The 15,754-nt window shown below is 44.2% G+C and overlaps 1 protein-coding gene across 9 annotated transcripts in view; it reads left to right on the top strand.

Moving 5' to 3' along the window:
- npas1 (neuronal PAS domain protein 1) overlaps positions 1-15,754 on the top strand; it is a 442,697-nt gene that overhangs the window by 403,884 nt on the left and 23,059 nt on the right. For all 9 annotated transcript variants that reach the window (XM_072549368.1, XM_072549363.1, XM_072549362.1 and 6 more), the window contains 2 exons: positions 4,425-4,540; positions 11,456-11,649. In XM_072549368.1, the coding sequence (XP_072405469.1) occupies positions 4,425-4,540; positions 11,456-11,649 (310 nt within the window). The remainder of the gene's footprint in view (positions 1-4,424; positions 4,541-11,455; positions 11,650-15,754) is intronic.

The raw sequence follows: 15,754 nt of genomic DNA, 5'->3' as shown, positions 1-15,754 counted from the left end.
GGACATTGGAGAAGTGTTCATTTGAGGCATTCAAGAAAGAATCAGATGGTTATCTGAAAAAGAGCAATGTGCAGGATTATAGGGTGTGAGTGGTGGAGTGGCATTGGTCATTGGGGGAACTGGCTCAGACATGATGAGCCAAATGGCCTCCTTCCACAAGAACAATTTGTGCTCCTGTGAATCGATTACATATATGTTACCTTGATAAGCGATCAGCAGTTCACAGTTTCGATATCCGTCCCAGTGTGGTACTGAACTATCTAGAAAATCCCTATATTCAACCCTGGCTCGGTGCTGACCAGACACTGGAGCCTTAAATTTGATATGAAATATTCAGGCCCAGATGATAGCAACCATCATTGTTCCTGCTTCTGATAGCAATCCTTTTTCCTACATATAGTTCTCAAGATATAAATGATATTGATTAGCCTTCATAGATAGTGAATCATTTGTTGACTTGAGCAGACCTACTTGACTACAAATTTTCTGGAGTACAGAAATAGGCAATTCAACCTTCAGGCCCATGTTGGGCTTTTCATTCCCCAAGCGGACTTTCTCCCAACCCCTCTCCAAGCCCCTTCCTGAGTCATTCAGAGGACAATGTGGGACCAAGGTCCTTGGCAAGTCATGTTGCATCAAGGCTATGTTCCATTCTCTGAAGGATCAGGAGTGATCCAGTTGACTTTTTCATTGCCCATGTGTGTCTTTGTCAAGCTTCCCTGAGGTCTATTGGAAAATACACAGGATTAGGCTGGAAAACACTCATCTGTGATGGTGTCCCCTAACCGCTACTGGCCCATTAACTGTTGAAAGAGGAATTTCATGGAGAATCTCAAACTTAAAACAGCTTTCTCAATCAAGGCACTTTACTTAAATCTGAGATTAACTTGTATTGAGATCTGTGGTGAAGCCCAAACTGTAAAGGTTTCCCCATTTTATGAATCATTATTCTCCATCTCTGAGTTGTCTTCAATCCATCTGCCAAATAGTCAAAAGAACAATACTACTCCCTGGCTTTCATCAGCGGCAATCTGAAACTGGGAAGGGATGTTAGGACTATTAAGAAGGTGGTAGTGAGCTGCCTTGTTGAACTGCTACAGTTTTTGTGATGTCAGGACACCCACAATGCTGATAGGAAGTGAGATCCAGGATTTTAACTTAGTGAAGGAATGGTGATATATTTCCAAGTCAGGATGGTGTGTGACTTGGAGGGTAACCTTGCTCCCATGTATCTCCTCCTGTGCACCTTGTCTTTCTAGATGGTAATGGTTATTGGTTTGGAAGGAGCCTTGGTGAGTTACTGAAATAAAATTCAGTCACTGGCAAGTAATATTAGATAAATAAAGTCACCTTAGATAGACAAGTGGAGAGGACATATCAGTGGGAAGTAGGTAAATGGATTGAATGTAGTTTTGAACAAGTAACGGATATGGTAAATTATATTGAATTCATGCTGAACAAGGTTGCTTCAACAATGCATAAATCAAATGTCATTAAAGAGACTCCAGTGCTGTCTGATATGTTACATAAAACGTTGCATCCCAGTACAGGCCCTTCGGCCCTCGGAGTTGCTCCGACCTGTGAAACCAATCTGAAGCACATCTAACCGACACGATTCCATTTTCATCCATATATCTATTCATTGGCCATTTAAATGTTCTTAAAGTTGGCGAGTCTACTACTGTTGCAGGCAGGCCATTCTACGCCCCTACTACTCTCTGAGTAAAGAAACTACCTCTGATATCTGTCCTAAATCTATTCCCCCTCAATTTAAAGCTACATCTCCTTGTGCTTGCCACCACCATCCAAGGAAAAAGGCTCTCGCTGTCCACCCTATCTAACCCTCTGAATATCTCATATGTCACAATTAGGTCAACTCTCAACCTTCTTCTCTGTAACAAATGGATGGACATTGGCTGGATAGTGATTGTTACAGAATGTAACATTTAAAAATAGCAAGTGATTGTGTACAAATACCTAGAGATAGTTTGCTCTTGGACAGTGCTGTTCAACTGCTTGCTAGTCTTTACATTTGTTACTGTGAAATGCTTAAATAAGTTAGTAAGTTTGCAGATGACACCAAAATTGGAGGTGTAGTGGACAGCGAAGAGGGTTACCTCAGATTACAACAGGATCTTGACCAGATGGGCCAATGGACTGAGAAGTGGCAAATGGAGTTTAATTCAGATAAATGTGAGGTGCTGCATTTTGGGAAAGCAAATCTTAGCAGGACTTATACACTTAATGGTAAGATCCTAGGGACTGTTGCTGAACAAAGAGACCTTGGAGTAAATAGCTCCTTGAAAGTGGAGTCGCAGGTAGATAGGATAGAGAAGAAGGCATTTGGTATGCTTTCCTTTACTGATCAGAGTATTGAATACAGGAGTTGGGAGGTCATGTTGCGGCTGTACAGGACATTGATTAGGCCACTGTTGGAATAGTACGTACAATTCTGGTCTCCTTCCTATCAGAAAGATGTTGTAAAACTTGAAAGGGTTCAGAAAAGATTTACAAGGATGTTGCCAGGGTTGGAGGATTTGAGCTATAGGGAGAGGCTGAACAGGCTGGGGCTGTTTTCCCTGGAGCATTGGAGGCTGAGGGGTGACCTTATAGAGGTTTACAAAACTATGAGGGTCATGGATAGGGTAAATAGGCAAAGTTTTTTCCCTGGGGTGAGGGAGTCCAGAACTAGAGGGCATAGGTTTAGGGTGAGAGGGAAAGATATAAAAGAGATCTAAGGGGCAACTTTTTTCACAGAGAGGGTGGTACGGGTATGGAATGCGCTGCCAGAGGAAGTGGGGTGGAGGCTGGTACAATTGCAACATTTAAGAGGCATTTGGGTGGGTATATGAATAGGAAGGGTTTAGAGGGATATGGGCCGGGTGCTAGCAGATGGGACTAGATTGGGTTGGGATATCTGGTCGACATGGACAGGTTGGACCGAAGGGTCTGTTTCCATGCTGTACGACTCTATAATTTACCTCAAATTTACCTGGACCGTCTCAGACTCCTCCCTCCCCTTCCTAGACCTCTCCATTTCTAACTCAGGTGACCGAATCAACACGGTCATTTATTGTAAACCGACCGACTCCCACAGCTACCTAGACTACACCTCCTCCCACCCTGCCCCCTGTAAAAATGCCATCCCATATTCCCAATTCCTTCGTCTCTGCCGCATCTGCTCCCAGGAGGACCAGTTCCAATACCAAACAACCCAGATGGCCTCCTTCTTCAAAGACCACAATATCCCCCCAGACGTGATTGACGATGCTCTCCACCGCATCTCCTCCACTTCCCGCTTCTCCACCCTTGAGCCCCGCCCCTCCAATCGCCACCAGGACAGAACCCCACTGGTCCTCACCTACCACCCCACCAACCTCCATATACATCATATCATCCGTCGTCATTTCCGCCACCTCCAAATGGACCCCACCACCAGGGATATATTTCCCTCCCCTCCCCTATCAGCGTTCCGAAAAGACCACTCCCTCCGTGACTCCCTTGTCAGGTCCACAACCCCCACCAACCAAACCTCCATTCCCGGCACCTTCCCCTGCAACCACAAGAAATGCAAAACTTGCGCCCACACCTCCCCCATTCCCTCCAAGGCCCCAAGGGATCCTTCCATATCCGCCACAAATTCACCTGCACCTCCACACATATCGTTTACTGCACCCGATGTGGCCTCCTCTATATTAGGGAGACAGGCCGCCTACTTGCGGAATGTTTCAGAGAACACCTCTGGGACACCCGGATCAACCAACCCAACCACTCCTTGGCTCAACACTTCAACTCCCCCTCCCACTCCACCAAGGATATGCAGGTGCTTGGACTCCTCCATCGCCAGACCATAGCAATACGACAGTTGGAGGAAGAGCGCCTCATCTTCCGTCTAGGAACCCTCTAACCACAAGGGATGAACTCAGATTTCTCCAGTTTCCTCATTTCCCCTCCCCCCACCTTGTCTCAGTCCCAACCCTCGAACTCAGCACCACCTTCCTAACCTGCAATCTTCTTCCTGACCTCTCCGCCCCCACCCCCACTCTGGCCTATCACCCTCACCTCAACCTCCTTCCATCTATCACATTTCCAACGCCCCTCCCCCAAGTCCCTCCTCCCTACCTTTTACCTTAGCCTGCTTGGCACATTCTCTTCATTCCTGAAGAAGGACTCATGCCCGAAACATTGATTCTCCTGCTCCTTGGATGCTGCTTGACCTGCTGCGTTTTTCCAGCAACACATTTTCAGCTCTGATCTCCAGCATCTGCAGTCCTCACTTTCTTCTATAAATAGACTAGCTTAGTCATGTGTCGCTAATTTACACATTGTTGGCCTCCAGTCAAGATTAGTGTGAGTGAAGTGGGAATCACCTATTGGGGTCATTACTGGGTCACCTACTTTCAGTCTCTTTGTGATTTTCACAGACTCTGGGAGTCCCAGTCTCCTGGGTGATGATAATGTGTTGGAGCGCACGTTCTTCGTTCGCATGAAGTCAACACTGACCAAGCGAGGGGTTCATGTCAAATCTTCAGGATACAAGGTGAGTGGGCGTTAGAAACTTTCCACCAACTGCTACCTTCTGGCCAAGGCTAGCTTATTACATTCACACCCAAGGACATCCAGTCAATAACAGAGAGGCGTTAGCCATTGCAGTGTTAGCAGGATGTGTTTGCATCGGCAGCATTGCAGTCAGCGATACTGGGTTTGTATCATTTGATCTGACAGCGATGCTGCAGGAGGAATTCCCTTCTTAAACATACTCTGCAATGGGTTGCACTCATTCCTGAAGATTAGTCATGTGCAAACCACAAACGGTGTCTCCGGTTAAACCTTGTGTTTTCTCCCTTCCAACCATGATGTGTTAACCTCCCTCACAAATCATAACTTGCCCCAACTTTTTCCTTGCCCCAGCCCATCACACAATAAAATGTAAGAATGGAAGTAGGCCATTAAGGCCATCAACATTACCAGAACCAATTGCCGGCACATTCAATGCACTGCTGTTTGTGGGATCTTGCTGAGCACAAAATGGCCATTTACCAACACATTTTAAGACATAAGATATAAGAGCAGAAGTCAGCCATTCAGCCCATTGAATCTGCCCCACTACTCAATGAGTGGCAGTTAATCTGATAATCTTTAACTCCACTCCCCTGCCTTTTCCTCATAACCCTTGAATCTCTTACAGATTAAAAATCTGTCTGTCTCAGCCTTGAGTATACTTAATAACCCAATCTGGACAATGCTCGACGGTTAAGAATTCCACACATTCTCTAACCTCTGAGAGAAGAAATTCCTCTTCATCTCTGTATTAAATTTGTGACTCCTTATGCTGAGATTATGCTCCATTTTCCTCTCACCTCTTTTGCCCCCTACTCCATCTCCCTATCTCCCCCAAACTTCTTTACTCCCCGACCTCCGACCTCCTCTTATCCTGCTCACTCTCTCCCCCCTCATCTTCAATCCCTCTTCCCCTTCCCTCACTGACTCCACTCTTATCCCCTCTCCCCTCCCTCTCCCTCTCACCATCTGCACCCGATCCCTCTGCTTCCCTTCTCTCCTGGTTGTCTCTACCCTCCCCCACCTCAGCTTTAACCCTACTCCCTGGACCCCTCTCACCTCGCCATCTCCACCCTATTTATCACATCCCCTCAATACTTACCATTTCCAACCTCTCCCCAAACCCCCAGTCTTAGATTCTGCCAGACAAGGGGAGACTGATCTGAATCAGTGTTGAGAATGCTGAAAGGTTGATACGTTATAAGGGTAGACACATTTTATTAAATATGAAACATAAATAAGTGCTTAAGTTAAACCCCCATATCTGCAAATGTCTAACTGTGGAACAGCCTATACCTTGAGTGTGCAACTACAGAGGGAGCCAGGGAACGTTTAGTGTTCTCCTGATTGTACAATAATAAAATGTTTTGTCTCCAGCCCTCTCATCTCTCACCTTGATAAGAACACAGCCAGATAGCACAGCAGCTTCTGCATTACAACACAGCCAAACTGTGCTTTACATAGAAAGGCTGTTTGTATCTCAGCTCTTTACTCACTGGAGTATTACCACTACAATAGGAACGTATTCATGTGCACAGGGGCGTCTGCACCATGGCACAGTGTCTTAGTGATTCCAATAGATCTCTGTCTCCTTTACCATTTCTCACCTAATGATCTGTTTCCCGCCTCTTATCTCTCTCTGCCCTCTGAACTCCAAGAACATTGTCACGTGCACAGAAAGAGGCCATTCGGTCGAACCAGTCCATGCTGATGTTTATTCTCCGTTCTCCCACCTTCCCTAATTTAAACCTACCATCCTCACCCTCGTAGGCTGGTCTAGCCTTCTCTTAACGTGTCTGTGCTATTCGCCTCGACCTCTCCCTGTGGGAATGAGTTCCCTGTTCTCAACACACTCAGGAAAAAGAGGGTTCTCCTGACCTCCCAATAGATTTTATTTGTGGCTGTTTTCAACTGATGGCTCCCCTAGTTCTGGTTTCTCTAATATGTTGAAAATCCTGTCCAAGTGTATACGTGTACCCTATCAAATCACTCATGGTTCTAAAACAAAAGAAAAGTGTGCATTTGTGTAGCGTTTTTGAAGTCACTTAGGCATCCGAAACTCCCAAAAGCAGCAATGTGATCAGATTTTGTGGCGTGGATTATGGGATAAATACTGGGCCAGTACACAGGGAGAACTCCTCTCCCAGACAGTGTGGTGGCGGGTTTTTTTAAACAGATGGTTGTGCAGACAGATTTTTTAACATGTTGATTCCAAAGACAGTGCAGCGCTCTCACTCGGAGGATTACTATTGTATTTTTTCCGCACCCAAGTCCTGGAGTGGGACTTGAACTTGACATCTTGTGAGCTCCTGTAAGCCCCAGTCTATTCAGCCTCGCCTCATGACGCAGCACTACTGCTGTAGATTTGTAGGTGAGTAGGCCGATTAAGAAACAGGGTGAACACAAATCGGTATCCTTAATTCAGCCGCCTGGCCATGGTTTCTAATTTCTTTGTCTGTCAGGAGGCATTGTGAAATTTGTTGGAGGCCTAGGGTGTAGGTTTGCTCGCTGAGCTGTAGGTTTGATATCCAGATGTTTCATTACCTGGCTAGGTAACATCATCATTGACGACCTCCAGGTGAAGCGAAGCTGTTGTCTCCTGCTTTCTATTTATATCTTTCTCCTGGATGGGGTTCCTGGGGTTTGTGGTGATGTCATTTCCTGTTCGTTTTCTGAGAGGTTGATAGATGGCTTCTAGATCTATGTGTTTGTTTATGGCGTTGTGGTTGGAGTGCCAGGCCTCTAGGAATTATTTGGCATGTCTTTGCTTAGCCTGTCCCAGGATAGATATGTTGTCCCAGTTGGATGCCGTTCAGCCCCTCTGACCTAGTTTCGCCACCCTTCAGTGGAATGCACTCTATCCTCCTCGGACCGCGGAATATCCATTCCTTTTCGGTTTTGCGATGAATACTTGAGATAGTGGCAGTCTTTTTGTAGGAGGGTTCCGCATCATTATCACACTTCGCATTTTCCCTGAATTGCCTCGCTCTGATATCCCCTTGCCCAAGATTATCGCCCCCTTCCCCACCACCACTCGCAAGAAACATTTATCTACGCTATCAATTCCTTCCACAATCTGAAATACGTCAATTTAATTGCCCTGTTAAGCCTTTTATATTCCAGGGAATTCAAGTCCATTTTATTTAATCTCATAATCTCGCTCCTGGACTCCTGGTACCATTCTCATTTCACCTTGACAATTGACAATATGTGATGTTGGAGAATTTTTAATATTAAGGAGGGGATACTTGCCTGCTCTGGAATCTGCTTCGTGCAGACAGGAGCAACGAGTAAAGAGGGAAATGCAGGCTGACACTCTTTGACATTTCCTCTGGAGGTGAAGAATTGTCAGACTGTGGAGCAGTATTGCCCCCTTGTGGCTGCATCACAAAACAGGATAGAGCCAAAACATTCAGTCTATTCAAGTAAACTGAATACAAAATTTTGAGTGCAGACCTCATCAAACCCCTTGCTTCACCTCCATTTGTCTTTACTGCATTTTATCCACTTTTGTTTTCCGGTTTGTGTCTCTCCCTTAATCTTTTCTGACATGCCAGTGCAGTGCATAGTGAGGGAGCACTTTCCAAACTGACTTGAGGGTGTGATGTTGAACTGAGACAGATCCCTGTTCACTTGGTAAAACAGACCTTTCAGGTCCAGGGCTAATATGTGAAGAGAAACATATCCAACATGACTAAAAACACAATTATCAGGGCATTCAGTGCACTGCTGCTTGTGGGATGTTGTTGAGCACAAAGTGGCCATTTACCAACACATTTTGAGACCATAAGACATAGAAACAGAAGTAGGCCATTCAGCCTGCTGGCTCTTCTGCCTGAGATGGTGACTGTTCTGATTATCCTCAACTCCACTTTTCTGCCTTTTTTCCATAACCTTTGAATCTCTTACTATTTAAAAATCTGTCTATCTTGCCTTGAATATACTTAATGACCCAGTCTTAAACAGTCCTCTGTAGTAAAGAATTCCATAGATTCACTACCCTCTGAGAGAAACTTCTCATCTTTGTCTGAAATAGGTGACCCCTTAATCCCTCTGGTCCTACAGTTGTTATGGAGGATTTCAACATGCAGGTAGACTGGGAGAATCAGGATGGTACTGGACCCCAAGAAAGGGAGTTTGTGGAGTGCCTCCGAGATGGATTCTTAGAACAGCTTGTGCTGGAGCTGACCAGGGAGAAAGCAATTCTGGATCTGGTTTTGTACAATGAACAGGATTTGATCAAGGACCTCGAAGTAAAGGAGCCATTAGGAGGTAGTGACCACAATACAATAAGGTTTAATCTGCAGTTTGAAAGGGAGAGGGTAGAATCGGAAGTGACAATATTTCAGTTGAATAAGGGGAACTATGGAGCTATGAGGGTGGAGCTGGCCAAAGTTCAATGGTGCAATACCCTAGCAGGGATGGCAGCAGAACAATAGTGGCAGGTACTTCTGGGTATAATGCAGAAGATGCAGGATCAGTTCATTCCAAAAAGGAAGAAAGATCCTAAGGGGAGGCAGGGGTGACCGTGGTTGATGAGGGAAGTTAAGGACCATATGAAGACAAAAGGGAAAAAGTATAACATAGCGAAGATGAGTGGGAAATCGGAGGACTGGGAAGCTTTTAAAGAACAACAGAGGATAACTAAAAAGGAAATACGCAAAGAAAAAATAAGGTACGAAGGTAAACTGCCCAAAAATATAAAGGAGGGTAGTAAAGGCTTTTTTAGATATGTGAAAAGAAAAAAATGGTTAAGACTAAAATTGGGCCCTTGAAGACAGAAACGGGTGAATTTATTACGGGGAACAAAGAAATAGCAGAAGAGTTGAATTGGTACTTTAGATCTGTCTTCACTGGGGAAGACTCGAGCAATCTCCCTGATGTAATAGTGGCTGAAGGATCTGAACTGAAGGGAATTTATATTAGGCAGGAAATGGTGTTGGAGAGACTGTTAGGTCTGAAGGCTGATAAGTCCTCGGGACCTGATGGTCTGCATCCCAGGGTACTGAAGGAGGTGGCTGTAGAAATCGTGGATGAATTGTTGATCATTTTCCAATGTTCTGTAGATTCAGGATCAGTTCCTGCGGATTGGAGGTGGCTAATGTTGTCTCACTTTTTAAGAAAGGTGAGAGAGAGAAAGCAGAGAATTATAGACCAGTTAGTCTGACCTCAGTGGTGGGAAAAATGCTGGAGTCAATTATAAAGGACAAAATTATGACACATCTGGATAGCAGTAACAGGATAGGTCAGAGTCAGCATGGATTTATTAAGGGGAAATCATGCTTGACTAATCTTCTGGAACTTTTTGAGGATGTAACTCTGAAGATGGACTAGGGAGATCCAGTGAAGGTAGTATATCTGGACTTTCAGAAAGCCTTTGATAAAGTCCCACATAGGTTAGTGAGCAAAATTAGGGCACATGGTATTAGGGGCAAAATACTGACAGGGATTGAAAATTGGTTTGCTGACAGGAAACAAAGAGTAGTGATAAACGGCTGCCTTTCAGAATGGCAGGGGGTGACCAGTGGTGCGCCGCAGGGATCAGTGCTGGGTCCGCAGCTTTTTACAATGTACATTAATGATATAGATGAAGATATTAAAAGTAATATTAGCAAATTTGCTGATGACACAAAGCTGGGTAGCAGGGTGAAATGTGAGGAGTATGTTAGGAGAATACGGGGTGACCTGGACAGGCTAGGTGAGTGGACGGATGCATGGCAGATGCAGTTTAATGTGGATAAATGTGTGGTTATTCACTTTGGTGGCAAGAACAGGAAGGCAGATTACTACCTAAATGGAGTCAAGTTAGATAAAAGGGCAGTACGACGAGATCTAGGTGTTCTTGTACATCAGTCAATGAAAGCAAGCATGCAGGTACAGCAGGCAGTGAAGAAAGCTAATAGCATGCTGGCCTTCATAACAAGAGGAATTGATAATGGAAGCAAAGAGGTCCTTCTGCAGCTGTAAAGGGCCCTGGTGAGACCGCACCTGGAATATTGTGTGCAGTTTTGGTCTCCAAATTTGAGGAAAGACATTTTGGCTATTGAGGGAGTGCAGCGTAGGTTCACGAATGGCAGGATTATCTTACACTGAAAGATTGGAGCGACTGGGCTGGTATACGCTTGAGTTTAGAAGGCTGAGAAGGGTCCTGATTGAGACATATAAGATTATTAAAGAATTGGACACTCTGGAGGCAGGAAGCATGTTTCCGCTGATGGGTGAGTCCTGAACCAGAGGACACAGTTTAAAAATAAGGGATAGGCCACTTAGAACAGAGTTGAGGAGAAACTTCTTCACCCAGAGAGTGGTGGGTGTATGGAATGCTCTGCCCCAGAAGGCTGTGGAGGCCAAGTCTCTGATACTTTCAAGAAAGAGTTGGATAGAGCTCTTAAGGATAGTGGAATCAAGGTAAGGCAGGAATAGTATACTGATTGAGGATGATCAGCCATGATCATAATGAATGGTAGTGCTGGCATGAAGGGCAGAATGGCCTACTCCTGCATCTATTGTCTATTGTCTATAATCTCCCACAACCTCTCCATAGCTGCCCTGTCAAGTCCTCTACTCCACCATTCAATCATGGCTGATCAGTTTCTCAACCCCATTCTCCCACCTTCTCCCCAGAACCTTTGATCACCTTAACAATCAAGAACCCATCTATCTCTGTCTTAGATGTACTCAATGACCTGGCTTTCACAGTCTTCTGTGGCAATGAATTCCATAGAATCACCACTCTGGTTGAAGAAGTTTCTCCTCATCTCCATTCTAAAGTGTCTTCCTGTTACTCTAAGGCTATGCCCTGGGGTCCTAATCTCTCCTGCTAACAGAAACATCTTCCCAATGTCCACTGTATCCAGGCCTTTCAGTATTCTGTAAATGGCTCTTTCTGTCACAGGTTATCCATGTCACAGGGCGGTTGCGATCTCGGATTTCGTTGCCTCACACTCGTGCTGTTCCCACCAGTTTCATGGGAATGGTGGCTCTCGCCCACACACTCCCCCCTTCCACCATCAATGAGGTCCGAATTGAGTGCCACATGTTTGTCTCCAGGGTCAGTCTGGATCTGCAGATCATCTACTGTGAAAACAGGTCAGTGCCTGAGTTCTGAGCAGTGAATTAATTGCGATAAAATGCAGAATATTCCATGCCATGGATGGCTACACCCCTTTACTCTAAGTAGCCATTTCTGCACTTTTTATTTGCATTTCAGAGTCTTTCTTGATTTATTTCCCTTTCTGTGACTCAAATTGTCCTTTATCAAGCCTGAGAATGAATTTGTTGATACAATGATGATGTTCCCAACGTGCGAGGGACTGTGAAGAAATGAAGGAATAACAGAGTATCAGGTTGTAAGTTTGCTCGCAGAGCTGGCAGGTTTGTTCTCAGACGTTTCATCACTATGCTAGGTAACATCATCAGTGAGCTTCCGTTGAAGAGTATGTAGCACTTACACAAGTCAGACAGAACTCACTCATAGATAAATGGGAAACTATTACAGGACACACATTATCAGCAGAGACAAGGAGGCCCTTCTCTCCAGTGTGCAGATTAGACTCCCAAGCCACAAATCTTGTGGCAACACAAAACAATATGTTCCTCCTTCAGTGGGCTCTTTCTCTCTATTATTCTCTATCTCCCATTGTCCATATTCCAGTCTCTAAATGTTTCTTTCTCTGTACGTCTTTCTCCATTTCTTTTTATGTGTCTCTTTGACTCTGACTCACTTTGTACCTTTCTCTCTCTCTCTCCATGTTTCTCTGTGTGTCTCTCTCTCTCTCTCTCTCTCTCTCTCTCTCTCTGATCACATGGCTCTGTCTTTCTGTCTGTCTTCCTTATCCATCCAATTTTGTGCCTCTCTCTTTGTCCATGTCTTTCTCTCCCTTTCTGCCCATCTTGTAATCTGTCCATCACCCTCTCCCTATCAATGGAACTTCACCTGTCTGTTGAATCTTTAATTATATGCATTGTTTCCTGTCTGTCTATCCATTGGTCCTCTGTCTGTCTTGGTGTTTGTCCATCTGTCTATTGGCCTGCCTGCTTAATCTAACAGTTTGTTCGACTATGTAAACATGTATATTGGTTTGGCTGTTTTATCTCCATTCATCTTGAACTTGTCTGCCTTATGTACCTGTTTGGAATGATTTGTTCAGCTCTCTGCCAAAACTATTGCAGCTTTCTCTTCACGTCACAGGAATGAGCGTGCCAGATTCTTACAGGTTCTATAAAATCACATAACATTGGACACAATCAATGATGAGTTCCCAGTGCCTAAGAGAGACAAGAAACAGTATCTGTGCTGCACTAATCTGCTGTAGCCTGTTTCTCTGTCTTATATTTTCTGAATCTGTGTCTATCTATCTAACTCTTATTTCTCTATCAACTTATTCATTGGTGCTACTGTCTATCCATTTGATCATATATCTAACATTTGGATAGAGAGAAGGACTGATGGATAGAGATGCAAAGAGAGATCGGCATACACAACAGGCTAATGTCACTCGGCCTCCTGTATTTACAATTTTAAATTCAATTTATGTTAAAATGTATGAAAAAGATTTGTGCCTTTTTCAGTACAACAATGTTTACACTGGAATTGTCCTTCTCTTGCCAGTGTTATAATTCCAGCAAATCAAATCAACGGCAGATTAAAAACCGGTTTGATAGATATTATGTTGTTTTATCCTAATTATTGTGGCGACCTTTTACTGAAAAGCAAACACTCAATGTTGTAGATTTGGTTTTAACAAGAGAACAGAAGGTTATTACATAAAAGGCGGAATGGGAGGGGCCAATCATCTAGAATCCTAGATTAACATTATAGTAACATAGGGTCAAATCACACAATAGCAGATGATGAAATTTGAATTCAATAAAAATCTAGAATTAAAAAGCAGGCATAATAGGGACCATGTAACCATTATTGATTGTCATAAAAACCCATCTGCCATCCTTACCTGGTCTGGCCTACATGTGACTCCAATACCACAGTTAATTGTCCTCTGGCAAGTCACTCAGTTCATTGGTCGTCAGTGCATTGAGTGTCAGAGTTGGGAAGTCATGGTGTGGCTGTACAGGACATTGGTTAGGCAACTTTTGGAATACTGCATTCAATTCTGGTATCCTTGCTATAGGAAAAATGTTTTTAAACTTGAAAGGGTTCAGAAAAGATTTACAAGGATGTTACCAGGGTTGGAGGGTTTGAGCTATAGGGAGATGCTGAATAGGCTGGGGCTATTTTCCCTGGAGTGTTGAAGGCTGAGGGGTGAATTTGCAGAGGTTTAAAAAAATCATGAGGGGCATTGATATGGTGAATAGTCAAGGTCCAGCGTGTGCAGTATTTTCTGTTTTTTATAAAATGAACAAACTTGCATTCACACTCCAGGAGGCCTTCAGTAATTTATATTTTACATATACTGATTTAAAGTTATGGTTCTGGAAATACTCACCTTAATAATTATGAAACACCATCACACAAATAGACCAAACCCATAAGCAACTAGGTTAAAATTTAAACTAAAAAAAGAGATTAGAATGTGGAAATCACACATCTTTCAGCACCAGCTACCACAACTGTTACAGTTAAAAGACATGAATAATATGTAAAGCTTTCCAATATGATTTTGAACCTAGTTCTTACTTGCTTTTGTTGATTTTTATTTTCAAGTTTCAAAGCATTTTGAAAACTGAGCTTGGTCATTAAAGAGATGCAGTGATTGGAACCAGACTGACCTCATCGACTATGAGGTCATTGATTGGAGGTTGTTAACCTGGGCAAATCAGGAAAGCACTAGCTGAATAATATAACCAGGAGAGAAAAAAATAACCAGGAGATTCCTGATGGTGGAATATAAATAAAGATGTACACACTTGTTGTTTTACACTGCATCTCACACCTGCACAAACACATCATGGGTGCTGGGGAAAAAATAAGCACTACCGCAGTTAGGCAGTAGTGTGGGGGTTTAAAAAAAAGGAGAAAAAAATAAACAAAAGGGTCAGGGGTTCTGAAAAAAATAGAAAAAGAAAAAAAAACCAAGAGAGAAAAAAATATAACCAGGAGATTCCTGGTGGTGGAATATAAATAAAGATGTACACACTTGTTTTTCACTGTGTCTCACACCTGCACGCACACATCATGGGCGCTGGGGAAAATATAAGCACTACCACAGTTAGGCAGTAGTGTGGGGTAAAGAAAAAAAATATATAAACTAGGGATTTACATTAAAGCACAATATTATGCACATACATTGCAAACAGTGCAAAATGTTAATAAAATGAAGTTAGAGTTCATTCCAGTGAGAAACAAGCTTAAAACAGCATATCAGGCAGCATCTGAGGAGCAGGAAAATTGACGTTTTGGGCAAAAGCCCTTCATCAGGAATAGAGGCAGGGAACCTGCAGTGATAAATGAGACGGGGGTGGGGAGAAAGTAGCATAGAGTACAATAGGTGAATGGGGATGGAGGTGATAGATCAGAGAGGAGGGTGGGGGAAGGTAGCAAAAAGTACAATGGGTGAATGGGGGAGGGGATGAAGGTGATAGGTCAGAGAGGAGGGTGGAGTGGATAGGTGGAAAGAAAGGCAGGTAGGACAGGTCATGAGGGCGGTGCTGAGCTGGAAGGTTGGAGCTGGGGTGAGGTGGGGGAAATGAAGAAACTGGTGAAATCCACATTGATGCCATGGGGTTGAAGTATTCCAAGGAGGAAAATGAGGCGTTCTTCCTCCAGGCATCTCGTGGTGAGGGAACAGCGGTGGAGGAGGCTCAGGACTTGCATGTACTTGGCAAAGCAGGAGGGGGACTTGAAATGTTGGGCCACAGGGCGGTGGGGTTGATTGGTGCGGGTGTCCCGGAGATGTTCCCTAAAGTGCTCTGCTAGGAGGCGCCCAGTCTCCCCAATATAGAGCAGACCGCATCGGGAGCAACGGATACAATAAATTATATTGGTGGATGTGCAGGTAAAACTTTGATGAATGTGGAAGGCTCCTTTAGGGCCTTGGATAGAAGTGAGGGAGGAGGTGTGGGCATAGGTTTTGCAATTCCTGCGGTGGCAGGGGAGGGTGCCAGGAAGGGAGGGTGGATTGTAGGTGGGCGTGGACCTGACCAGGTAGTCACGGAGGGAACGGTCTTTGTGGAAAGCGGAAATGGGTGGGGAGGGAAATGTGTCCCTGGTGGTGGGGTCCATTTGGAGGTGGCG

The sequence above is a fragment of the Chiloscyllium punctatum genome, chromosome 29 (assembly GCF_047496795.1).
Source record: "Chiloscyllium punctatum isolate Juve2018m chromosome 29, sChiPun1.3, whole genome shotgun sequence".
Lineage (NCBI taxonomy): Eukaryota > Metazoa > Chordata > Chondrichthyes > Orectolobiformes > Hemiscylliidae > Chiloscyllium > Chiloscyllium punctatum.
The sequence above is the reverse complement of the archived record's forward strand: the minus strand, read 5'-3'. Positions and strand labels throughout refer to the sequence as shown.